Source organism: Danio rerio, chromosome 13, assembly GCF_049306965.1.
Source record: "Danio rerio strain Tuebingen ecotype United States chromosome 13, GRCz12tu, whole genome shotgun sequence".
Lineage (NCBI taxonomy): Eukaryota > Metazoa > Chordata > Actinopteri > Cypriniformes > Danionidae > Danio > Danio rerio.
In genome coordinates this window covers 7492500-7519365 of record NC_133188.1, presented here as the reverse complement: position 1 = coordinate 7519365, position 26866 = coordinate 7492500, and the positions used below count along the sequence as shown (strand labels likewise).

General features: G+C 35.8%; 3 protein-coding genes across 13 annotated transcripts in view; 1 reads left to right on the top strand and 2 right to left on the bottom strand.

Moving 5' to 3' along the window:
* Nucleotides 1–10809, top strand: part of ninl (ninein-like) — a 72311-nt gene extending 61502 nt beyond the window's left edge. For all 10 annotated transcript variants that reach the window (NM_001281798.2, NM_001430845.1, XM_073919642.1 and 7 more), the window contains 5 exon segments: nt 367–516; nt 672–785; nt 865–1074; nt 3483–3596; nt 9516–10809. In NM_001281798.2, coding sequence (NP_001268727.2) covers nt 367–516; nt 672–785; nt 865–1074; nt 3483–3596; nt 9516–9707 — 780 coding nt within the window. In that variant the 3' untranslated portion in view covers nt 9708–10809.
* gins1 (GINS complex subunit 1 (Psf1 homolog)) lies at nt 10421–16428 on the bottom strand. Its single transcript, NM_001006081.1, is given in 7 exon segments — nt 10421–10962; nt 11960–12034; nt 13012–13128; nt 13220–13310; nt 13392–13490; nt 16027–16091; nt 16254–16428. Coding segments are annotated over 7 exon segments (591 nt in total). The 5' UTR covers nt 16329–16428; the 3' UTR covers nt 10421–10893.
* Nucleotides 16429–18139: 1711 nt separating this feature from the next.
* The window catches only part of rps6ka2 (ribosomal protein S6 kinase, polypeptide 2), a 93917-nt gene continuing 85190 nt past the window's right edge, over nt 18140–26866 (bottom strand). For both annotated transcript variants that reach the window (XM_073920645.1, XM_694860.8), the window contains 2 exons: nt 25592–25729; nt 18140–23836 (listed from right to left, as the gene is read on the bottom strand). In XM_073920645.1, the coding sequence (XP_073776746.1) occupies nt 23711–23836; nt 25592–25729 (264 nt within the window). In that variant the 3' untranslated portion in view covers nt 18140–23710. The remainder of the gene's footprint in view (nt 23837–25591; nt 25730–26866) is intronic.

Sequence of the window (26866 nt, the reverse complement as noted above, 5' to 3'; positions counted from 1 at the left end):
TAAAACGTGTGAAGGTCACATGACCATCAGGAAGAATGCAGCATTCCATTTCTCCAAGGACGCGTTCTCTGCCCTCGCGGTCTCCTGAGTTCGTTCTTCCGAGGACACCTGGCAAGAGTGGTCTCCACAAGAACGCAAGTCCATTCTCTGCGTTCTTGGAATTGAGAAACAGCCTCAGTCTCCTGTTCTCGCGCTCTGTTTAGGCGAGCTGCGTTATGATTGGTTCAAATTCCGTACTGTAAGGTGATTTTAGGAATCGTGCATGTACAAATCGTTCAAATTTCAATAATCGCACAGCCCTACTGTACACTTCACGGCTCATAAACAGCAATAAAACCGACTTAATTTACTGTTGTTAAACACAAGGTCCAAGAGCTCGAAGAGAGAATAAGTCAGCTGCGTAAAGAAAAGGAGCAGGTACAACACACCCACAGGCTTCAGGAGGAGACGGCAGTCAGTGTTCTGCAGAATGAGTGCAAGAGCCTGCGAGTACAGAACAAGGAGCTTCAAAACAAGGTATGTTAGGAAATGTCAATACAATGCCAGGCCTAAACCAAAGTAAAATCAATAAAACATTCGCAGTCATGTATATGGAAAGAAACAGCCACTACCCCAGTCTTAAGCATTACATGTTGCTTGAGACATTGTAATATGTCATATTATATTTGTAGGTGGCTCAGCTGCAATCACAGGAGCTTGAACTTCAGAGACTGACACACGAGTGTCTCACTTTGAGAAATAAACAAGCAGAGTTGGAGACTGCTAAACAAGAAGCAAATCAACAGGTTGGAAGATCAATTTGAAGCCTCTTCCTGCTTGATAATCCCTTATGAATGTTTATCATCTTGCCTTCTGCATTTTCAGGCAATGAGGGCAGAGAGCACTCGATCAATGGTCCAGGCTCAGCATACACGTGAGATACAGGAACTAAAGGAACAGATGGGGTCTGGTACCCAGGAACATGCGTCTCTCCTGCAGACTCAACTGGCTGAGCAGCAGCGCAGGACGCGGGATTTTGAGGATCTGCTTCGCTCTCAGGCCAAGCAGGCCAGTGTTCAGATGGGCCTTCAGCAGGTACAAAACCTCAAAATCACATTGAACATCTTGAGAATAGTGATGGATGATTTTGAAACGACGCTTAAGGATGACTCAACTTTTATGGGTTCATGCACTTCAAATTGGCAAGGTCACATGGGTAGGTGATCAGCCAAAATGCTAACGTTAGAATATAGCTTTGAAAATGCATGTTTCTCTCCTGTCTTCCAAAGTCGGACCTCCTGAAGTCATAAACTCGCACTGAGTAGATGACCATAGACGACCTTAGGGGCCGATCACACTGAATGTGCTTTTTTTTTTCCGAGGCGCCTAATTTTGAATGGTTTACTAACTGCAGTGAGCGTTTTGCGCACTGCTAATGTGCCCTGTGTGCCTCGCGTTTTTGTCTTTGTGCACCGTGCGCTCGCAGTTGAAGAGTCAACTCATATAGTGGAAAAAGCATATGTCACTCGCCTCTTTTTCATTCTCCAATCAAAGGAAAGCAGAGGCGGGGTTTCCGTTGAGGTGCCTGCAGTGTTTGTGTTGTCAAGACAACAAAGTAGACTTTTGAGGATGAAGGAACCACTAGTGGCTGCTGTTTTGAGTTATCCGGAGCTGTATGACTCAAATCTTGAATATCACAATATTAAAATTTATATTATCATCATCAGCAACACTTGCGCACATTAACCAGCTGATTTAGTCGTTGCCTAGCGATTATAAAGCGCACAGTGCTGCTTTTTTTTTCTCTTGTTACCAAAAAAAGGCAGTGAGGTGCACCTCACGATTTTGGAATCTAAAGACTCGTTCGGTGTGATCGCCCCTTATACATTATAACACTAGATCATATCATTCACCAGTCAGAAAACTCTATACAGACTTTCACTTTGGCCAGACGATTTTTAATTGGACAATGTTTAGTCTTATGACTAGAATATTAAAATTAATTTAGATCATTTACAATAATCTTTACTATCAGAATGTGAAGAGACTTTTAACCAGCACAACAAACAATGTTTCTGAAGACAATCACCTACTGCACTTTTAACTATTTAATCTGGTACAGTCAGCATCCACTGTGGTCCTAATAACAGAACTCTTGGAATATATTGCAAATGCATTAGTCATTGCTAGGGCCAGACAGAATCTGCAGACATTGTTTGTTGTTCTGCTGAGAATTTTGTTAAAAATCTGCAGATTTATACAGAATGATTTTAGGAGTATCATAACTAAAAGCTTATATTAAAAAAAAAAAAACTTTTGAACTTATGTTTACAATGTTTATCAAATAAGTGGATCTAATTGGATTTGCGAAGCAAGTCTCTTATATATCTACTAAAGGACCGAAAATATGACTTCACAAACTGTATTGTAAATAAATCAAATGAACACTTTCATATTAGTCAATACTATTACTAAAATTCAAAAAGTGAATAAATCTAAATTTGCGCACATTTAAATAAATGGACTCAGTGATGGGATAAAGATCTGCGGAATTCTAAGCACACAGCTTTCATGTGGGCCTAGTCATAGGGTATATGCTGAGCTAGTGTTTTTCCCATACTAATAAACTTCGGGTGACCTGTTATTGTGAACTTTTTTTCCATTTTATACGGTTCCTTTTACAGCATCGATGTTGTAATGTCAATAAATTACATTCAGTTAAATAAACTTTGGCATCCATTTAGTTGTTCAAGCATAAAACGAGACAAAAAGCCGTTTACTCGCACGCGCCCGTCAGAATCGGCAGACTAGCGCAGAAGCTCCAATGAATATACTAGGGTAAAATAAATGCTCATATTATAAAGACATGACGGGGGGAAATGTAATTTAATGTAGTGCTTCTTGCACAATCTGAGACCCACTTTATATCGGATATCCCTTAGCCAGTGGAGATCGCTGATTTTTAATGAAAACTGACCTTAAACGTGCCGGGTTTTGCATTGGCATACAGTTCCCCGGAAGCACTTAACCCAGGTTACTGGCAAATTGAAAGTCCTATTAGCATGCTTCTGCATATACCCTATTGCCTTTGTAACGTGTAACCATGAAGCAATGCTATGGAGGATGATCAGATGTTTCTGTTTTGGGATTTTTCATATAATATTGACAGTACTTTGTTAAATAACAAAAGCAACAGACAACAGAGTGAATCAAAGAGTACTAGCCTTGAAAATTGATAGAAGAACACATTATGCAGACAGGTAATTAACAACCATTAAAATTCCATAATGGTTTTAGATAAGCTAAGGGCATTTGATAGACACAAAATGCTGTAAAACCTTCAATTGAAAGTGTAAGAGGAGTATTTGTTGCATTTACATGGTTTTGACTGCTGTAATTTGTGACCTTGTGCAAGTGCTTCTGACACATTAGAATCATTTGCATGTTTGACCCTCTGCCTCATTCAAGCACTTTTAATAACATACTGTTAAATCAAACCACAGGAGCAATATGAGAAACTGATGGCGAGTATGCAGGAGCGTATGGATGAGGTTGAGGCCAAGCTGAAAAACACCCGTGTCATGCTTCAGGAGAAAGTCAACCAGCTGAAAGAACAGGTATGCAAAAACAAACCAAGACCTGGTGTAAGGGGGGTGGGGGGGTAAGTTCACTTGCTTGCTTGACTGAAAAATAGATAAGTAGCACTTTCTGAATAATAACAGAAATTAACCATCCCATTGTGGGACATTTGACTTTCTAGAGACATTTCTAGAGGCTTTCATTTACCTTACTTTGACACTAAATGAACATTTCATAATGAGTATAAAGATAAAAAATGGTGTGTGTGAGGACATAGTCATCAATTGTTTAATCAAGCCACTTGTCTGTTAAAATGATTGAAGGAATAGTTCACCCAAAACTGAAAGTTATCAATTTATACACATCGAGGAGTATGGAGGACGAGAGAGCGCTCATGTCCTCTAAAATATCTTAATTTGTGCTTCAGATGAGAATCTAATAACAGAATTCTCATTTTTGTCGCATGTATAACATAAGCCCCTTTCACACATACAGACCTTTCTGGAAAATTACCGGCAATTTTCCGGAAAGGTTGTATGTGTGAACAGGTCCTTTTTGAAAATACCGGTAAATTCGTTCTGGCTATTTTCCGGAAAGAGAAGTTGTAACATTACCGGTAATTTGCCGGAATGCTGTGCTGTGTGAATGCAGAAGGAAGATTGCCGGAATAAGCGCGTGCACGTCTAGAACGTGCTGACATAAGACGTCTGCTTTAGCCAATCACAACAGTCAGACGCATTTACGTCCGCGCGGTTTATGAGAATAAAAGCCTTTGAATATTTTTCCAGACACATTTAGCTGCTAGAAACTTAGTCAGATAACGTTTCTATGTTCTTCTTAATGCCAACTGTGTAAATAATCATCGATGAGATGCTTATGATAAGCCGCTGTTTGTTTACCTTTAAGCTTTGCGTGTGCCTGTTAAACAGCCTGTGAGCGCCTGCACACGCACATATTATGAACATCTCGACATGCGAAAGTGATCCTGCGAAAGTTGTTCACAATATTGATCATCCACAGAGTTTGTAATGTAGTCAAATGTTTACAAATCAAGCGCAGCCGATTAAAGCTCATTTGTGGTGAACGATGTCAGAATTTACCAGTATTTTGGAATGGATGTATGAATGCTCTTTTCCGGAAAATTTCCGTAACGTCCTCGCCTGTGTGAACAGCACTTTTTTTGAATATACCGGTAAAGTCGTTCCGGAAATTTTCCAGATATTTACCGGTATCCCTGTGTGAAAGGGGCTATAGAAAGCAAGGGACTAAGACCTGAGCCTTGCTGCACCACACATTGTGCTTTTGATGGATATGATGCCTCCATGTACTGATACATGGTTAATAAAATTCCTATATTGTAGGTATGATGTGAAGCAGTGATTTGTTCTGAATAAACTGTTATGTAAAGTTGTCCCAGCATCACTCACAGCTTAAGGCCCATTTCCATTGAGTGGTATAGTATGGTATACGTTACAGGCTACCTTTATCAGGCTTGTGTTTCCACTGCCAAGAGGGTACCAATGGCATGGTGTATGACATAAGGTTTCAGTCAATGTCATTCTCGCTGGAGGAAATGTCAAAGTAAAGCTGAACAGGTCCTTCACATCACACGAGAAACACTTCTCAAAAAACAGATGCTTTATACATGTTCGTAAATGTGTATGAATGATCATTACCAACCTTTCTATGAACATGATTTGATTATAGGCTATTTAACATGATTGATCGGCAGTTATACTGTAACATCTCCAATTATATAAAATCACTATATAAATGCAACACATCCTCCTGAGACGCCTCCCACTGACTTGTGTCCTCTGTAGTGGACATTGCGTTTTTATGATTTTTTTCTTTGAATTTTTTAAGCTACTCTGTCAAGTCCTGTTGTACTGTTCAGAGGACATCCTGGGCTTTCTAGTGATGTCATTTGATTGGCTGGCATGCTAGGAACCACTTACACTGCATACAAAATGGCCGGCATACAAACAAGCACATTTATGGGAAGGAGAGAGGCATGTAAAATTTAGCTTTTAAAATGTTTTTTTTTTACTATTATTATTATTATTACATAGTCATTTGTTTATTAAGGCGTCAGAAACAATAGATTTAGCTTTCATATCTGTAAACTTGTTTGTGTTTCAAAATATCAAAATATTTTCAAAAAATATTTTTTTTAAATGTCCACAATAGTGGACACCAGGACCATTAATGTAATGTAATTCAGGAACATTAATGTAATTAATGACTGCATGTTGTAGGGAGCAGAACTGAAGTAGAGAGGATTCTTTATGAGATATTTAAAGGAGACAGGGGCTGTTTCTCAATTCCAAGAACGCAGAGACCGGTTTTGCCAGGTGTCCTCGGAAGAACGAACTCAGGAGACCGCGAGGGCAGAGAACGTGTCCTTTGAGAATTGAAATGCTGCATTCTTCCTGATGGTCACATGACCTTCACGTGTTTTAAATGGTAAAATATTTAAACATTACAGCCTTCATACAACGATTTATTGTTTTTCCCCTTTTCAAAATATATACTTTGCATAAAAACATTATAAATATACTCTGCACAATATAAATAAAACAGATTTTAATATGAATTTCAGCAAACAAATACCCTTAAAGTGTTTATTCCTTTAAGGTGTCCATGGTAATGTTTATATTCACCGTGTCATTTACGGAAACTCCTGAGGTAAATAAGTCATATCCCTAAACTTAAATAATAAATCTAAATAAAATGCAGCGCTTCCCACCTGCAGTCGCAATGACTTCTGGGACTTCCAGAGCGAGTTCGGTGCTCAAGTCTGCATCGTTGCGTCCTCGATATCAAGATCACATCCGGGAAGTTTCACGCGTCCTCTGTACTTGCGGTCTTGAATTTTTATAACTGAACTTAGGCAGCTGATGATGATGTTGCAGACCGCTAAAGAACGCATATTGAAAAACAGCCTCTGACTTAAGAGTCTGACTATCAAAAATCGCTTTTGTTAAGTTAGTTTTGGATTAACATCACTTTTTTTTTTTTTGGCTCTCTTTGACTAAACTATTTTCAGGAATTTAAATACAAAATGAAAAAATGGCTTTTGTTTTGTTACAATAATATTGGATTGCTATCCCTTTACAGCCATATCCTGTACAGTTTTGTTGTCTGAGTGGTGGTCGTTTTGAACTGAAATGGTCCTGTGGTCCACTACAGTGGACATGCTGTAAAATAAAAAATAAAAAAAAAGTAAACTCTAAATAGTAGAATTTTTTTAACCCAAAGGATGCAGGAAATCACAGAAAAATAATTTTCTTTGGGTCCCAGGAGGATATATGAACACACATACAGACCCTTACAGTCTCAGATATGTTACGAACTGCTCACACTTTAGACAGCATTGTAAACAATTATGGTGCACAGGGTAGATTCTGCTCTTCTTGGCTTTGTGGCTTTTCATCAAGACGATGACATTGTTTGTTTAACCTTGGGTTGACCATGGCTTATTACATGTATATTATTACACTGTAATGTCCCGGCTGTGTATTTAAAAATGGTGGTTTCTTTGTTTTCATTCTCATTTCCTTCTAGTTGTGTATCTCTGTAAACCAATAGCGTTCAGCTGCATGTCTAGCTCTGCCTTTTGGTACCTTTTTTGCAGCGGAAACGCAAGCCTGATAAAGGTGACCAGTACTGAACCGGTACTCTTCACTTTTTGGTACCCTTTAACCGTGGAAACAACCATAAAAGCATACTGAAACGTACTGTACCACTCGATGGAAATGGGCCATTAGACATGTTTAAAGGGCCATAAACTTAATAACTGAATCATTTTGACTGAGGTGTGTCTTTAAAAACTGAGAGTACTGTTGAAGATACTAATTAGCTTTGCCATCTGAATAAACAAAGAACACTGATCACACACTTACCAGCCAGGACAATTAACACAAACTGGAACCACTTTTTTTTTTTTTTTTTTTTTTTTTTTTTTTGTTAAAGACTGATTTCACCATTTCCACATGTGGAAAGCTCTCTGGTTCCTTGAACCAAATTGTTGTCGCGTGTTAGCAGACCACTGTAATCCACACGCATCCACACTAGAGCTGTGCTCTCATAGCAGGAAAATGAAAGCAAAACCTTTATTATGGCACATTTATAAACTCAACACTGATGTCCCATGTCTCAGAACAATTCTTCTTCTACTTGTTTTAATTACGGTTAGCAACGCGATGTGGCGTCTCTCTGAACACTGTTAACAGGTAAAAGGAGTCTTCGAAGTTATATCATACATATTAAGTTGCATCTTAATCACAATAGAGTGCGCTGATTGGCCTTTCTCAAGAATTAATGAACAGATGTGCTGAAGACTCAGACATCACTTTGTACCAGCCGGTACAGGCAGCTAATCTCCACGCTGAAATTTGAACAATGATCTCATCGCCATGATGAAGCTTCAAAATATATTTTTAAAGCGCAGGAATGAATTTGCTATAAACAACGCAAAAATTATTTGGTAACACTTTATAATAACCACACACTATAAATCATTTATTAAGCATTAGCAAATAGTGAATTCATTATCTGTTAAGCATTAACTCTACATTAAACGTTAGTAAGCAGTTTATAAATGCAGCTACAACTGCTGTATTTTTGACTTACAAACATATTTAAAATGTGCTTAATAATTGTACTTTCATACTTTGTTAATGATTTATTTTTCATTACTAAATTAAGTATTGCATTATTTACAAACCATTTGTATTTAAGAGTAGTTGAGGGTTTTTAGGATAATTCAGAATGAATTAGTAAATGATTAATAAACTATTGAAATCAACGTTTATATGTCTTATTATTCAGACATATATTAATGGTTACTATGTATGTTAATAAATGCTTTATTATCTCAACTTCATGCAGTTTTGTGACCTAATCTAAAGTAAGGACTATTCATGCTTCATAAATCCCTTATAAATGACAAATAAAGGCTCAGTTAAATTATAAACAGGAAAAATGACATTGTTCATTCCTATTCATTTAAAGATATACAAATGAAACTGTACTTCAAATGAAAAATAAATCGTTGCAACCTGATCAAAAATAAAATCACCGTACAGTTTAAACATTGCATCTAATTATATTGTTAAATTATATAGTTTTTGTTGTTTTATCCAGTTTTATGTCATATTTTGGCACTCCTGTTATTCAGCAATGTTTAAACTTGACAGTAATTTTATTTTTTAGAAAAGATTGCAAAGATTATTGGTTATTTGATTCTGAGCCTTTAATTGTAATTTATAAGGGATTTATAAAGCATGAATAATCCACTTTAGATTAGGTCACAAAACTGCATGAAGTTGAGTTAATAAAGCATTTATTAACATATTAGTTAAGTATTAGTATATGCCTGAATAATAAGATATATAAATGTTGATTTCAATAGTTTATTAATAATGTTCTAACTCATTCTGAATGATCTTAAAAACCTTCAACTCTTAAATACAAATGGTTTGTAAATAATGCGATACTTAATTTAGTGATGAAAAATAAATCATTAACTAAATATGAAAATACAATTATTAAGCACATTATATAGGTGCTAATAAGTCAAGAATAGAGCATTTGTAGCTGCAGTTATAAACCGCTTACTAACGTTTATTAATGTAGAGTTAATGCTTAACAAATAATGAATTCACTAGATGCTAATGCTTAGTAAATGATTCAGTGTGTAGTTATTATAAAGTGTTACCAATTATTTTTCTGTGAAAAATAAATGTCCTAATAGTGTTTTTAGCAACGTGGGACACCATATATGACTGTCAACATCTCAATAAATGTGTTAAAGTTTACTAGTTCCAGTAATATCAATGTAATTTTCAGCCCTATGGTCAGTATGACCATGTCATTTGTAACTGTGCTCTGATTAGTATACTGCTCTGAGGCTTGATAATTTGTAAATTGATAATCTCATTTCCCCCCTACAGCTGGCCAAAAATTCCAAGTCAGACGTGCTGTTAAAGGACCTTTATGTGGAAAACTCTCAGCTAATGAAGGCTCTCCAGGTGACCGAGCAGAGGCAGAAGAGCGCAGAGAAAAAGTCCTTCCTCCTGGAGGAGAAAGTCATTGCTCTGAATAAACTCTTACGTAAAATCGCCCCAGCATCACTCACAGCTTAGACATGTCTTAAAAGGGGATGGTTCATCCAAAACTTAAAACGGTTTCATTTGTATCAAACTTAGTTGACTTTCTTCACAAAAGAAGAAAGCCAGAAAACTGCCTTCAACAATAGTATGTTTTTTCCCTACTATGAGGGTCAATGGTTACTGGTTTAACATTTAAAAAAAAATATTTTCAGAAAAAAACTAACTAAAAGGTGTGGAAATGTTCAATTTTGGGTGAACTATCCCTCAACATTAACTAATTTCTGCACTGGACTGTGAAGTCTCACTCGCTAGTGCACTTTTTTTTTTTCCTTTTGGTGCAAAATGTTTTTGTAAAAGCAGTAAACAATCCAAGTGTTAAATTAAGAGCACAGATAATGCACTGTCTTGCAGTAACTATAAGAGTGCACTGTATTTAAATAATGCTGTTTCAACAGAATAAGGAGAATGAAGAGTAAAGAATTTAAAGGGATAGTTCACCCAAAAATGAACAAGGAGTGGTTACACATCATTGACTTGTTGCAAAGAAAACCTGTTGAATTTTGGAAACCTGTAACCATTGACACAAAACAAATACGAAGTTACTGGTTTCTTCAAAATATCTTCTGTATTCAACAACGATCTGAAGGATGAGTAAATGACAGAAATGTTCTATATGGGTGAACTGTCTCTTTAAGGCTACATTGTGTGCCTGCTTCAAGGCCGCTGAATTTTAATGAAGAAAATGGTACAGCATTTGATAATCTAAGAAATAAGCATTACACATTCTTTTGTTTACTGTGATTTAGGGTATGAAGCCCAGACATCCTTGTAAGTATTTGCTAGTAAAAGACTTCTTTTTATTGCTGTTTTAATGCCCATTTTGGTGCAATAACCAAAAGCACAGTATTCACACGATGTACAGTTTTGATACAAATGCTATATTTTAAAGGCACAATCATGATGCACTAAAGTCCACTTTGATATAAGTTATTGTAATTGTTACAGTTGTGTGTCTAAAAGAAGCTGGCTAAAGGTTGGGAGATGAAAGTGAGACACGGCTGTGGTAAATGCATCATGTATTTGTTTTTTTTCCATTGTAAAGAATGTGACCAAGTAAAGTTTTACCTGTGAACAACATGCTGCTTTCTGATTGGACAACCAGATCAACTAAATGTCGAGTCAATTTACGTTAAAGTATCCACAGTACGGCTGCTTCTCGTTAGGAGATGACATGCTCTAATACACCCTGCCGAATGAGCTGCTCACATTTCCATCTGGGTAAGAAGTGCTGTAGAGAGAAACATTCATTATATATACACACAAGCACTTACAGCTGCTATAAAGTCATGTTTAAATCAGACTGTATGATGAATTCTAAAATCCTTCCTAGAAACACCAGTAGCCACTGAACTACAGCTAGAAAATTATCAGTGTTGGGGTAACATTACAAATAACACAAGTTATGAAATATTATTTTCTATAGTTATTTTATATAATTGGAGATGTTACAGTATAACTGCATGACTTTAAACTAACTCAACTAACCATATGATTTTGTTAACAATTCATCTGTGCATGTCATTAAGAAAAAAAAGGGTAGTGGTGTTAGGTATTGGGCGTGGCTAACATAACCACACACCCCTAACTGTCAGTTTTGACAACAAACAGAAATGGTGGGCAGAGGGGTCTTGCACAAAAATAAGATAAGGGATTAAGCTGGTATTTTGAGGATATCCTGGCTCAATTTAGCTTTGATTCAGTTGCATTATGGTTAGACTAAATAAATTACTATGGAGATTTATTCTTTACAGCTAGCCTGCTCCAGAGAAAATATCTTTCACATGCTCTTGGCTATTTACATATATTTCCAACTGTTAGAATTGAAAATAAGTGTGTTAAATTTTATTTGCAATCATTTTTATATGTTCTTATGTATCCATAAGAGTTAAAATAGATGAATGATTAAAAAAAGAATACAATGCTCAGCATAAATGAGTACAGCCCCTTTCTAAAATGAATATTTTTATCCATTGCTTAGTGGATACAGACAACAATTTTTGGTACATTTAAACAGTTATATTCATTAAAATAGACTTTGTTCACCTAACATCTTTAGGCGTGGAAAAAAAAAATTCAAATGAGATATTGCAAAAAATAAAAATTGCAAACTAGAAAATGTCAACAATTATATATATATATATTTTTTTTTTATAAGCATTTGTTCATGGGTTAATGACATCACCACAATGAAATGGTCTTTATGGCCTTTTTAAGAATAGATTTACCTGGCTGTTTTTCTTCAACAGAATCACGGTGCCATCATCTATTTCAAATTCCCCATGGTCTTTAAGGCAGCGCACCTGAAGAAGAATAAAAACATAGAAAGAGAAGTCACATCAGTGATGTTAGTGTTACTGCATGTTTAACTAAACGAGTGATTTTTTTTTTTTTTTAGAATACATTATATGAAATTTAACAATTTCAATACTGTAACTCAGCCATTTTTTGTAAAAGATTATATGAAAAATATTAATATGACATCATGCACTTAAACTAAAATATTTGCGTGTTCTATACATCTGCTAAAATGCTTTTTACTTAAATCACCTTTCTTCCCCATTCTGATGCTCGGTTTGAACTGCAGCAGATAGTCTTGACCATGGCTGCGTCCGAAACCGCCTACTACTCAGTAGGTACTGCATTTGAACTTAAACGTACTTCTCGACTGTTAAAAAAGTACGTTCTATACAGTATGAATGTAAAAAGTATGAATGGAATTGGGATGTACTACATCCCCCCTTTTGTCATGGTTACGTGACCTACCTGCTTCAGTTGCGTCGCCTCACTTCCATTCATGAACTCTCTCGCGGGGCATTATGAGATAGCGCAGCGTGCATGGGATGCGCACTTCAGAATCTCGCCAGATGCAGTAAGTCATCCGGGTACTTCTCGTTTATGGATTTTCGAATTCTATGAATTCAGAAATACTACTCGGCTCGCATGCTGATTTTAGCGTACTATATAGTATGCTGTTCGGACGCAGCCCATGCCTAAATGCATTGAGTTGCTGCCATGTGATTGGCTGATTAGAAATGTGCGTTAACGATCAGTTGGATGTGTACCTTATAAAGTGTCCTGTGAGTGTAAATATAATGTTGACTCCATAGGCATGCTCACGTACTTGACAATCGTAACAACAATGGTGAACTACAGAACCGTATTGTATAGCGTTTCTTTACAAAGTGACAAGTAAAATCCAGCGTTTTCAAATTGTGTTCACAGATCTGTATGAACATTTTCGACAACAACACGTCCCCTAAAATCACACTGCACTCACCTCAATGTATAAACTCTTCGGGGGCTTCATATCCTGTGTGATGTCCAAGCCTTCTTCTCCCCCGATTGACCTCATATAAGTTGCCAAGGACTTTTTGTACTGATTAAACCACTCCATCTGATTCATAAAGCATTAAAATTAGCGTCAGACACAGACAAAGAAGAAACAAGTGGTGTATAGGATCTGCTACACAGAAGATCAAGCCCACCTCTTCAGCACACATATGAAATCTAATGTTGGTGGGTAATACACTGCCATATTCCCATCTGAGGGCACGGATTCGCAAGAGGCGGTCGTATCTGTGAAGGGAAGGAGAGAAGTGTTCAAGCACACAGGAGTGAAGGGGAATCTAGGAAATGTAGCAGAAGTGAATCCCTCACAAATATGCGGCAATACAGCGCTGGTTCCTCAACAGGCAGCTGTGGCGAAACTTGATGGATGGAATTAGTTCACTCTTGCCCTCTGTCTTTGCCTCGTTCCTACAAGACAAGCATTTAGACTTTAATTTCAGGGTCAGGGAAGGTTTTTGAAATATAATGAGCTTTTTATTTTTATTTTTGTAAGTTTGTTGTTTGAATGCCTTTAGGTATGTAAATGACCTTCAGTATCTCTCTGAGTGCTACTGGAAACATTTAGAGCAGGGGTGCTCAATCCTGTTCCTGGAGATCTACTTTCCTGCAGATTTCACTTGCTACCCATATCAAACACACCTGAACCAATTAATTAGGACCTGAACACCACTTGATAATTACAGGCAGGTGTGTTTGATATGGGTAGCAACTGAAACAGGATTTTTTCCTCCAGGAACAGGATTGAGTACCCTTGCTTTAGAGTAATGTTCATACTTTTTACTTATATGAACTTAAATGTAATATATTTTTTATTTAATGCCAAGTCAGCAACCAAGGCTATTTTCATGGCAGGAACATTTCAATACTAAATATACAATTGAAAAAAAAAATCTACGAAGTAAAACATAAATTAAATAAGATTTTTAGTGTTAAAACATGATCAAATTTGTTTAATCTTTTCCGGTGTCACTTTGCTAAAAATGTCCATATGAACTAAAAATCCACTATGTAGGTTTCATAAACAAAGACTTTGAGCAATCATGACATAAAAATGTCAAAGAAATTTAATTTAATTAATTCTAGTGGTGCTAATACTCACTATTAGCAGATTTTAAGTTCATAAGTAATTTGTGTGTGTGTGTGTGTGTAAACAGTTGAAGGCAAAATTATTGGCCCTCCTGCAAAACCTTTTCTTTTTCAAATATCTCCAAAATGCTGTTTAACGAAGACTTTTCTTCATTAAGACATTTCGAACACATTTTAGAACATAATAGTTTTATAACTTCTAATAACTCATTTATTTAATCTTTGTCATGAGGCTAGTACATAATATTGTACTAGTTACCTTTTGAAAGATTACACGTATTGTTAAAAGCGCCATTAAAAGGCTTAACCAAGTAAATTAGGCAATCTACAGGATAACAGTTGTTTATTCTGTAGCAAATCTACTTAAATGTACATATAATCTAAAAAAAAAAAAAAACTTTTATTCCATCTAAAAAAAAATTAATATATATATATATATATATATATATATATATATATATATATGAACAATCTCACATAAGTAGCAGTGTGATGTGGCTGTATATCGGGACCTGTGGGAGGCTTGCATTGTTAGTGTCCCATCGGTAGGCCCACACGGAATCTGCGCGCGCAGAATTTTGCAGATTTTTAGGCCATTATTAATTCTGTTTATTTACTTGAGTAAATGTGTAAATCTATATTTATTCAGTTTTTAAATTAATTACAGTAATATTATTAACTAATATGAAAATGTTTATCTGATTTATGCACAATGCAGTTTGTAAGTCATATTTTCTGTCTTTTAGTATAGATATTATGAGAGACTTGTTTTGTTTACCAAATAAAGTAAATCTAATTGGATTTACATTTTAAACATGAAATAAAAGTTAAAAGTATTACTTTTTATTTCACATATTAAGGTTTTAGTTATGATACTCCCAAAATAATTCCGCAGTAATCTGCAGATTTTTACCAAAATTCTCAGCAGAAATAGCAAAAAACATCCGCAGATTCCGTCTGGCCCTGCCCATCAGTAATGATATACTGCTACGAGTGTGATATAACGTTTATACAACAGTTTGACGGCATAATTGTGTATATAAAAAAGAAAATCAAACACAAATAGCCTCAAAATTCTTTTGTATGAGGAACTACTTTCTTTCGCCATTCAATTGAAATCTAAATTATTAAACCCCCTTAAATCTTATTTTTCTTTTCTTTAAATATTTCCAAATGTTGTTGAACAGAGCAAGGGAATTTTCACAGTATTTCTGATATTTTTTCTTCTAGAGAAAGTATTATTTGTTTTATTTAGGCGAGAATAAAAGCATTTTTTCAAAAAACATTTTAAGGCCAAAATTATTAGCTCCTACCGAACAAACCATCGTTATACAATAACTTGCCTAATTATCCAAACCAGCCTAGTTAACCTAATTAAGCCTTTAAATGTCACTTTAAGCTGTATAGAAGCGTCTTAAAAAATATCTAGTCGAATATTATTGACTGTCATCATGGCAAAGATAAAATAAATCAGGTATTAGAAATGAGTTATTAAAACTATTATGTTTAGAAAGGTACTACTGACAAAATATTTTTGTTAAACAGAAATTGGGAGAAAAATAAAGAGGGGAGCTAATAATTCAGGGGGGTTAATAAATCTGATTTCAACTGTAAATGACAGACAGACAGGAAACCAGCTTTACCTTAATAAAAAAGTAGATTGATTCAGAACGCAGGGGCTCATTCAATGTTTACTATACATTTCAACTTTATTTCTACGAAAACAATTGTATTGATTTAGTAATAGATGTTTTATAAGTAATAACACTGCACATACCTTGCCACTTAAAGTTAACGTACTTAGTAACGTTAAAGAAACAACTCTAAAGTTACTGTGATGGAGAGACACACGACTTACACATCAGTCTGATTCTGCTCGTACAGAGCCTTCATTTCCTCCAGAACCTGCCGAAGACCGTCTTCCTGTGGAAAACCAGGGACAACCCGGTATGAGTCTAACGTTACACTCATGTGCTAATGATAAACAGTTGTCACTAACGTTATTAAATTGCGGTCAAGTGTTACTAACTTTGTCTTTTAGTGAACACAGCGCAACAAAATAACCGTACGAAGCGTTTTACTTACATTAAAAGCAGGCAGCTGGCCGTCGCCCATCCGATGAAGCTCTCTAATGAGCTCCACTGACTTTTCGCAGAACATTATAAACTTGTTTGAAAGCTTTTTAAAGATAAAGTACAGCTAGCAATTTTCCAGCGTTATTCAGAAGTTTTCGCGGCAATTTGTGTTGTTATGATCACGTGAGCCTCAAAGTTACTACGGAGAGCCAAATAGGACATTTTCAAGCGTTGACGTATCTCTGACTCGTCTGAGAATCGGCCCTTTCGAACAGCTGGTTTCAAATAACGAATTCAGTTTTATATTAGCGCTCAAACACATTATATAGCAGACAGTGGTGTATGTGTGTGGCAGCAATGCGTCACCGTAATAATGTGCTTGGAGTCGGGCATGATGGAGCGTTGGAAAGACTGAATCAATTTTGGAGGCAAATAGATGTAGTAACTGGTCGGGATGTTTTCATATAAACCAAATGTGATAAATAAAGATGCAATATAGGCAGTTAAAACGTTACAAAATTGCTAAATAAATTAATTATCGAACATCATGTCTTGCAAAAAGGCTACAGCTATTTATGGGTTACATTTAATGTCAAAAGAGTATTCTGGAACAACAAGTGAACACATCAGTGCTATAACGTTATATGAATTATTTTGCCTGGTGAATTCCCATAACGCTTTATAATTTCGGAACCTTAAAGATACTTAAAGCACTTTGAGCTGTCTTCTTCTGCCATCTTGTGGCTCATGTCGAAATGACTTAGTTATGTGGAAACAACGAATTATGCCGTTATAACGAGAAAATATCTCGTTATAACGTGAAAAAAAAATTCGTTTTAACGAGAAAAGATCTCGTTAACGAGAAAAGATACCGAGAAAATATGTTATTTTAACGAGAAAGGATCTCGTTTTAATGAGAAAAAGATCTCGTTATAACGAGAAAAGATGTTTTAACGATTTCGTTATAATGAGAAAAGATGTCGTTTTAAAGAAAAAATATCTCGTTGTAAGGTGAAAATATGCTTTAACGAGAAAAGATCTCGTTTTAATGGGAAAAAATCTTGTTTTAACAAGAAAGGATCTCGTTATAACAGGAAAGGATGTCGTTTTAACAAGAAAAGATATCTGTGTGGAGTTTGCATGTTCTCCCCGTGTTCGCGTGGGTTCCCCGGTGTGCTCTGGTTTCCCTATAAGTCCAAAGACATGTGGTACTGGTGAATCGGGTATGCTAAAATTGACCAAATTGATGTTAAACATATGCTGGAAAAGTTGGTGGTTCATTCCGCTGTGACGACCCCATCCTAATGAGGGGACTAAGCCGAAAAGGAAATGAATGAATGCATTTTTATATATTCATATTATAATATTACTTTAAGAAAAATCATCCTATCAAAAATATCCCATTGAACAAAGTGAAAGTCCATAATAAACACAATGTCTTATAATTCAAAAAATCTAAAACAGATCCTATAGGACAAAGTGGAAATTACAATAAATTAAGTCAGAATGACCAAAAGGACTTTAAAATCCTATAAGACAAAGTGAAATTCCATAAAATATAAAAAAAATTAAAAGTCCATTAGAATTTGATGAATCCATTAAAATCTTATAGGATCATAAAGGATGAACTGAAATTCCAATATGTTTTTACAAGGGTGCTTTAATTAATAGACAATAACTTTTAAAGTCAGTAGATTCCCTTGCTTACCTCTGAAACATATGTGTCTGGGTAATATGATTTTTGAGTATGATCATTTATTTTACAGAAGGAATGGAAGGACTGATCAAGACTTGACTCGAATTTCAGATAAATGACTGGTGAACATGTCTCATCAAGCCTACAAAAAAACATCACTGAAACTGGTTTAATCACACATAACAAAGATACCAGTCTGATTACAATTTGATATATTTTATTCACAAAGTTTTGGTAAGCAAGCCAACACAGAGCATAAAAGAATTCCAATTATTTAAAGGAACTCCACGTTTTTTCTGAAATGGGTTCATTTTACAAGTCACATAGAGTTAAAACTGTTTGGTTTTATTTTTGAATCCATTCAGACAATCTCTGGGACTGGTGGGATCACTTTTATCTTAGCTTAGCATAAATCATTGAATTGGATTAGACCATTAGCATCTCCCTCAATCAAAAAAAAAAAGAAAGAAAGAAAATGTTCCTATATTTATAGCTTGACTGTTCTAGATACATTGTGTACTAAGACCAATATAAATCGAAAAGTTGCTATTTTGGTGACACGGTGGCGCAGTGGGTAGCGCTGTCGCCTCAAAGCAAGAAGGTCGCTGGTACGAGCTGGTAAATAAGCAAAATTGGCTGTAGTGTATTTGTGGGTGTGAATGCAAGAGTGTATAGGTGTTTCCCAATGCTGGGTTGTGGCTGGAAGGGTATCAGCTGCATAAAGCACATGCTGGAAAAGTTGGCGATTCATTCTGCTGTGGCGACAAAAAGTATTTTCTATGTATATTGCTAGAGCTGTTGTACCATGGCAGAAACAGACGCAATCATATTATGCAGATTATTATGTCAAAATGAGAGCATAGTTCTTAGCCATATCAACCTAGAAAAATGTCCATTATTCTTAGTACACTACAAAAGTCAAGCTTTAAATAGGAAAAAAAATAAAAACTACAGTTTTTAATTGAGTGTGTTGCTAGTGGTCTAACTGGATTAAATGATTTATGCTAAGCTACGTGCTCCTGGCTAACATGGAGATCAGCTGAATGGATTCCTAAAAACAGAAAGTCTAGGGGACTTGAGCATAAATGAGCCTTTCCAAATTTCCCCAAAAAATATTTCCAGCAAAAAAAACCCTATAAAAAAATAAAAGAAGTGTTCCTTTAATTTATTTCAAGCAAGGACAGATCCTAATACTATTATTGTTTGGTTAGTACCATTGTAACTAGTTACAGTCTCTACACCGGATATACAGTATTATCTGTGTAGAAAGCACTGAGATTTGTTTTGGTATTGTTAGACAACAAAAATCATATATTTTCCCTTAAAAAGGCTGCACATACAAAATGAAAAATGTTTGGCTACAGTCCAGCACAGAATACATTTCTCTTGATAATAGATCTTCATTTTGGTAAAGATGTTCATCATTTTCATACAAAAATACTGCACTTCTGTCTTCTACAGAGTCACTTTATCATACAAAATTAAGGTTATTTTCGTATGTACTGCTATCATAAAACTTTCAAACAGTGCTACAAATTGTACATGGCATGCAGATTTCTGATTATCCTTAAATCAGCAAAGAGTTGGAGAGCAGATTCTCAAACAACTGTCATCAAATACTTCATACAAGCAAAATCTGACTTTTAATGGGACAATTATGCAATATGGTCAAAAAGAAGATTATTATGAAAAACTGTATAGATGTAGATGATGAATTGAATACATAAAACATTTCACATTTTCAAAATGTGGATCTATAAATGTACAATATGTTATGTACAGTTTGCCAGTCTTATTCAATCTGTATTTACAAATAAAAATGCATGCACATATTTACAATCTAAAGTTTTCATTTTATATATCTTCATTCAGTCAATCTAGTGCAAAGATGTGGCACTTGTTTAGGTTTCATTTTAACGCATAAAGGTCACTTAAAACAGTATAAATAAACAAACAAACAAATAAATAAAAAAATTAAAAAATAAAATGTGTATTGGATATCTTTAAAGGTGCAGTATGTAGGGTTGACACCTAGTGATTGAACTAGGTATCGCAGACGAAATTCAAAATATTAGTTTTTTTTACCCGGCCCCTCCTTTGATGACTTGACACACATACAGATTGGCAAATTGACGAAATATCAACAACAAGCGTGCCTATTGATCAAGATGCTGTGTTCACACCAGACACAGCACAAGCAAATAAATAGCACTATTCGCTGTGTAAACAGACACGTGAACAGTTTGAGTTTGTTCGCTTTATTCACGCATCAAATTCGCTTCATCGACGTTTCAAATTTACTTCTCAATAGACGCAGAATCACGTTATGGGCTTTCCTGCAGAAGACAGAAGACATCATATTGACGTTGTACCCCAACGTTGTGGGGACGTTGGATTTTTTTTTTTTTTTTTTACTTCCCAGGTTCTGCAGGTTGCAATGTCCTGAAATGTGCTTGCCAATCTTAAGCCAATTGTGATGGTTTGTTCTGGTTTAATTAGAAATTTTCCCAAGCAATCGCAGAGCCCCGGGGGACCAGAGTAAGTGCTCTGATTCAACCCCCCTGGTCCGGGACATTCCATTTTGTCTGGGAATGAAAATCGGGTTGACCCAACATCAGGCTGATGTCAATGTCCAACCTAAAATCAACCAAATATCAACCTCTATTCATGTTACACTCTGATGTTGTGTGGACGTTTCTACTATGACATCTATCATACGTTGGATTTTGGTCACTTTCCAACACAACCTAAAAGCAACCAAATATCAACATAATTTGACGTCATTATTGGATGTTAACAAACGTCCTTAGACACTGGCTAGACAATGAATTTTGGTCACCTGATGTCAAGACATAAATCCAACCTAATATTAACGTCTTATGATGTTGTGTGCCTGCTAAGTTCTGTCTGCCCTGTGACTCTAGCTTTGTTGCTAAATGGCTATCAAGGATTTTATTGAGAGAATAGCTGTGCATTATGTGCTTTAGCAAAGCTGAAAAACAGCGAGCCCAGTCTGATGAACTGTTGTCCGGTGTCTGCAAGAGGATTTCCCCTCTAGACACCAACAACCGACATTCATAATCACTTCCCTACATGAGTAAGCTCATGATTGGTTACAGTGGCGCGAATGTCCGAAGTTGAAGTCCAGATTTTCCATCTCGAGCGATTCACACGTAATGTGTGATACACATGTTAAGCATGTCAAAAATGCTAATGACACAATTCGCGTGATTTGTGCCACCTTATTTACGCGAATCATGCCGCGGAATGTCAATGGTTAGGAGGCCATGATGGACAGAGGCCGGGGGATAAATTTGGACAGGAAGCCAATGTTAAACCCCTACTCTTTTTCGAAGAACATCCTGGGATTTTTCCTGGGAGAATCGAGACCTTGCTTTAACGTCTCATCTGAAAGACGGCGCACACTGAGCAGTATACAGTCCCCTTTACTATACTGGGGTGTTAGGACCTACACAGGTTGAGCGCCCCCTGCTGGCCTAACTAACACCATTTCCGGCAGCAACCAAGATTTCCCATTTTGTCTCCTATCCAGATACTGACCAGGTGCAGCCCTACTTAGCTTCAGTTGGCGACCATGTGAGAGTTGCAGAGAGCTAGCTGCCGGCATGTAAACCACTCGTGCTTAACACAGCATCCCCGTCTGGTGTGAATGCAGCATTACACTGTAAGCTGCTCACTATAAGCTGTTTAAGTTGTAATATTTGTATTATTTACTAATCAAAACTGCCTCATGTGGATTTTTATGAATCTGTGTCTCATTTCGGAGGCTGCTTCTGTCCTCAGGAGGTCGTACTTTCACCAAGGCATTTGTGGGTGACGAAATATAATTAAGTAAACTGGCCGTGGGCAGGTTATAGAGACCAAACCAAAGACAGACATTCGATCAGCACACTATCAAAATAATTGACTTAAGCCCAATCCCAATTCTATCCCTTAACCCTTCCCCTTACCCCTGTCCCAATTCTGGGGTAAGGTTCATTCGCATTTTTCAGAATACACCGTCTACAACAGGCGCGTCAAACTCAATTCCTGGAGGGCCGAAGCCCTGCACAGTTTAGTTCCAACCCTGCTCCAACACACTTACCTGCAGGTTTCAAACAAGCCTGAAGGACTCAATTAGTTTGATCAGGTGTGTTTAATTAGGGTTGGAACTTAACTGTGCAGAGCTGCTGCCCTTTTGGAACTGAGTTTGACACCTGTGGTCTACAACAACAGCATAGCTGCACCCAGAAGTCAGGAGATGCACAAATTAGTATTTTTTGTTGTCATTATTACATATTTTTACAACAAACAAGCACATGTTTTAATATATTCATAACCACGTTAAAAAAAAAACCCAGCTAAAACAAAAACTGCTAGATTTCACTATCTATAATCCCTAATAATAACTCCTGTACAGCAGTCCCACAGCATTCTGACACTCGAATCCCCTGTCAGTAATGTCTAGTGGCTGTGAAGGATCGTTTTACAATGTCTGCTATAATGTTAATGTTGTTTTGGTGTGTTTACATAGATGAATATGGCCTCGGTGTCAATACACAGTAAAGTTACGATCTTATTGCCACATTATATCGTTATGATAACATGATACCTGCCTTCAGTGATTTCCTGAAGATAAATACTAAAAAATAACGCAACTGGAATAACTACAGCAGTCGCCATTGTCTGATCTCATATGAACAAATAGATTGCAATGACATATGATGACGTGTGCAGGTGTTACAGTGGTGTCCCATTTCTTAGAGGTAAATTTTGAAGCCCTTCCCTTTAACACTCGGTTTCAACGGCCATGGGAAAGGGAGAGGAGTACAAAAATAGAATTGGGATTGGGCCATAGCATTGCTTTTCAGATGAAAGGATGTTCACTTAGCATGTTTCTTAAATATCTGCGAACATACTATGGTACTTTTATGTTTTAGAAGAATCAAAAATGCACATACAGCACCTTTAATGAAAATTTAAATAATAAAAAAACAGAACTAAATATAAACGTGCATAAAAATAGATGTAGAAAAATGAAATCAACCAAAACAACCAACTAATTTGGTCCAAATAAGCAAGACAAAGTAAAAAGAAACCAAGCATAAATATTAGGATTAAAAGCAACTGTTTGTATTAAGTCTTAGCAATTAAACCAATAAACTTGAAATGTTGTTACTAGTAGAACCGAGAGAGAGAACATAAATGACACATTAGATTTCTTTGTGCTTTCGTTAGCATTTTAAAACCATTTGTTTGTCATAAAAACACATACTATACATGACATGCGTGTTGAGAAGATGCTAATAGTGCTGGCGCGTATAGCTTAAAGGTACAGCACTTGCACCATGATAAGCCAAAGCATCTTCCGTTATCTTCTACATGGCTCTAAATGAAGTGTCTGCTTGTACAAACCACTGGCTTTCCATCCAAGTGCTTTATGGGATTCCATCCACACAGTCTGGGAACCATACAATAGCTGTCTTCTTTGCTATGAACCATTAAAACAGCACACACACAAAAGCTTCACGCTCTGAAAGATCTGTTCTTTGAGCCTTGACAGCTGTGATGTTTTGCGTCTGGCCCTCATCAATCTCCACATCGGCGAAGACACTCGGCAGATCATTTGGCTCTGACGCTCTGTGGTCAACCCAATTGGATTTCAGTGTGCTCCGGAAGCTTTGCCGGTCATCTGGTACCTCGTCCGAGAGCTTGGGCGCTGTGACATTTCTTAAAGCTGTAGACGCTTGCTTGTGTCTCTGTCTGGAGCGCTATAGACGAGTGGATGTGAGTCTTTTCATGCCTCTTCTTTGAGCCAGACAGGACGACAGCACTGGTTCTAGTTTTGGTGCCTGAGGTGATCGATTTAAAGCAGAGTATGTGGCAGCCATCGCACCCTGGGAAATGAGGACATAGGTTTAATATATATATTATAGATGTGTTGTTAAAGCTTTAGTTGAACCTATAAACAATACCAAGTAGTGATCTATTATAGAATCTGTTTAGTTAACATAATTGAATAACATGGGTTGGCAGTAAGCCAAACAGTTGTATACGTTTTGTATACATTGCTATTTCACAAGAGCTTGGGTTTATTCAATATTAGCATATGATAAAATGTTGAAATCAAAAGGAATAAACTCTCTCATAGTGAACTTTTGTAGTAACATTTTGTATTCAGTGAAGTCATGTTTATACTGTATGCTATTGTTTTTTGAAGAAACTGTTGATTTGTAAAATAATAATATGTTACATTAGAGATTTGTGCTGTTACAGAATAATTATATTTCCACTGGACTTTGAATTCATTAAACAATATTTCAACAAAATATTAATGTTTTCCAATTTTATATTAAAAATAAATATTTCTTAAACACTAAATTAAATTAACATATTTGAATAACTGTTGAAGGATCTGACACTGAAAATAAGACTAATGGTTTAAGATTTGCCATCTAAAGAAAATGTTTTGTTAATATATTATATATCTGATTGAATGTATTTCAAATTATTTATTTCAAATTATTTATATATATATATATATATATATATATATATATATATATATATATATATATATATATATATATATATATATTTTATATATATATACATTGTTTATTTATTTAAATAAATATTATTTTTTATGTAATTTAAATAATTTGTATATATTCAAATAATTTTTTATATATGAAAACAATTTACTTTTAGTAATTATTATTTTAAATAATAATAATGTCAGAAATTCTGTTTTAATGTATTTTCTATTATTTTTTATGTGAAAATATTTTTTCTGGGTAATAATTATTTTAAATTATAATAATGTCAGAAATTTCTTTTTTAATGTATTTTAAATAGTTTTTATATATTAAAATAATTAATTTTTTAAATAATAATTATTATTATTTTAGATAATAATAATGTCAGAAATACTGTTTTGAAAGTATTTTTAATAATTTTATACATTAAAATAATTAGTGCTTTTAAATAATTATTATTTTAAATAACAATAATGTCAGAAATACTGTTTTAATGTATTTTAAATATTTTTATATATTCAAATATTTTTAAAAATATATTATTTAAATAACAATAACGTCAGAAATACTGTTTTTAATGTGTTTTAATATTTTTATATTTTCAAATATTGAAAAATAATTATTATTATTTAAATAACAATAAATGTCAGAAATACTGTTTGAAATGTTTTTCAAATAATTTATCAAAATAAATGCAATAAATAAATTTCTCTTGCTGGAGAAAATAAAATAAAAATCACACTCCAAATATCTGAATGATAAAAATAAATAAATAAAAAAAGATTATTTGCAAAACTGGCCCACTGGTAATGCACAGAAGCAAAACAGATAGTATATCTTCGGTGTACTATTCTAATAGTGTAGTTTGACAGTAATTTAGCTACAATTGCTGATAAGTGGCTTGTAGCTTATCAAGTTTCAGAGTAGCTTCCCCGGTTTAACTATAAGTCCAAGTAATAAACGATTCATTTCTTCCAGATTACATTTTTAAACTGGAACAGATATAGTTTTATGAGTAGACACTAGGTGGCGATATTGCACTTTGATAAAGGACAGTTGACCTGGCAGTGGATGAAATGCAGCAGCAGATGGATGACAGGAGTAGTAGCCTACCTTCACCAGAGTCACATCCTGTCTGATCAGCTGACTCTGAGATAACTGATCCCGGTTCACGATCCACGCATGTCTGAGAACAAGTGGTGCTGTTAGCCGCTGATGAGGGTCCACGTGTAGCATTTTAGTCACAATGTCCTGTGCAAAAATCACATTATTGTGATGAGTCAGGCTTACAAGTGGCAGTGTATCACTTCCTATAACAAACTTGAGCAGCAAAACTACTGTCAACATTGATATCAATAATAAATGTTTCTCAAAGGTCCCATGGAATTAAAAATGTTTTTTAGATGTAACTATCAGTGTGTTAGGTTTTAGGATATCTATAAGCTAATGTGCTACAAAACAGTGACAAAATTCCATTTAGAAGAGATGAACCTGATATAAACATAAAGGTCTTTATATAATAGGCTATATAATAGGCTTTAAAAGTCCAGTGAAGTGCTTTGAAATTAGCATTTTTTAATTTGATGTTTGACAATCTAAACTGTACCAAGTAGGGAGGGTGGGACATAGAGTAGCTCCTCTCCTTTTAATAAAACAGCCAACATCTTTCCATTTATCACATCTCTGTCAAGTAGTCAGAACACAAACGAGTAGCAGGTAATGAAGTATTAAGCATTCTTCTAAACAAAAACTTGTCTGAGCAAAATGCTAGCTCCGCCTTTTTGCCCTTATTTGGTTGGAGCGATGACACACAAACAAAATGACTCTGGTTGGCCACGCCCACTTGTAGCTTCATTTGTGCCCTTCAGAAACCTTAGGGCAGGCATGTCCAAACTCGGTTCTGAAAGGCCGATGTCCTGCAAAGTTTAGTTCCAACCCTAATCAGACACACCTGGGCTAGCTAATCAAGCTCTTTCTAGGCTTTCTAGAGACATCCTTGCAGGTGTGTTGAGGCAAGTTGGAGCTAAAATCTGCAGGACACCGGCCCTCCAGGACCGAGTTTGGACACCCCTGCCTTAAGGCTGATTTATACTTCTGCGTCAAGCGCACACGTATGCTACGGCGCAGCCTACGTGTGGATGCATAGCCCTACGCTATGGCCGTCAGCTTTGCTGATGTACACCTCTCAAAAAATTTAACTACACGTCACAACAACGCGTAGCCCAAGCTCTGTGATTGGTCAGCATGGTAGCGCTGATGAGCCTGGACCTGACCGATAGCTGCGCGAGCCTGATGGGGCGATTGTTTACAAGTGTAAAGTCCCGTGAAGGAGCTCCGGATGGATAGTTTTGTTTTGTGTTTAGTTGTTGCATGTCCGCCAGTTCGTGC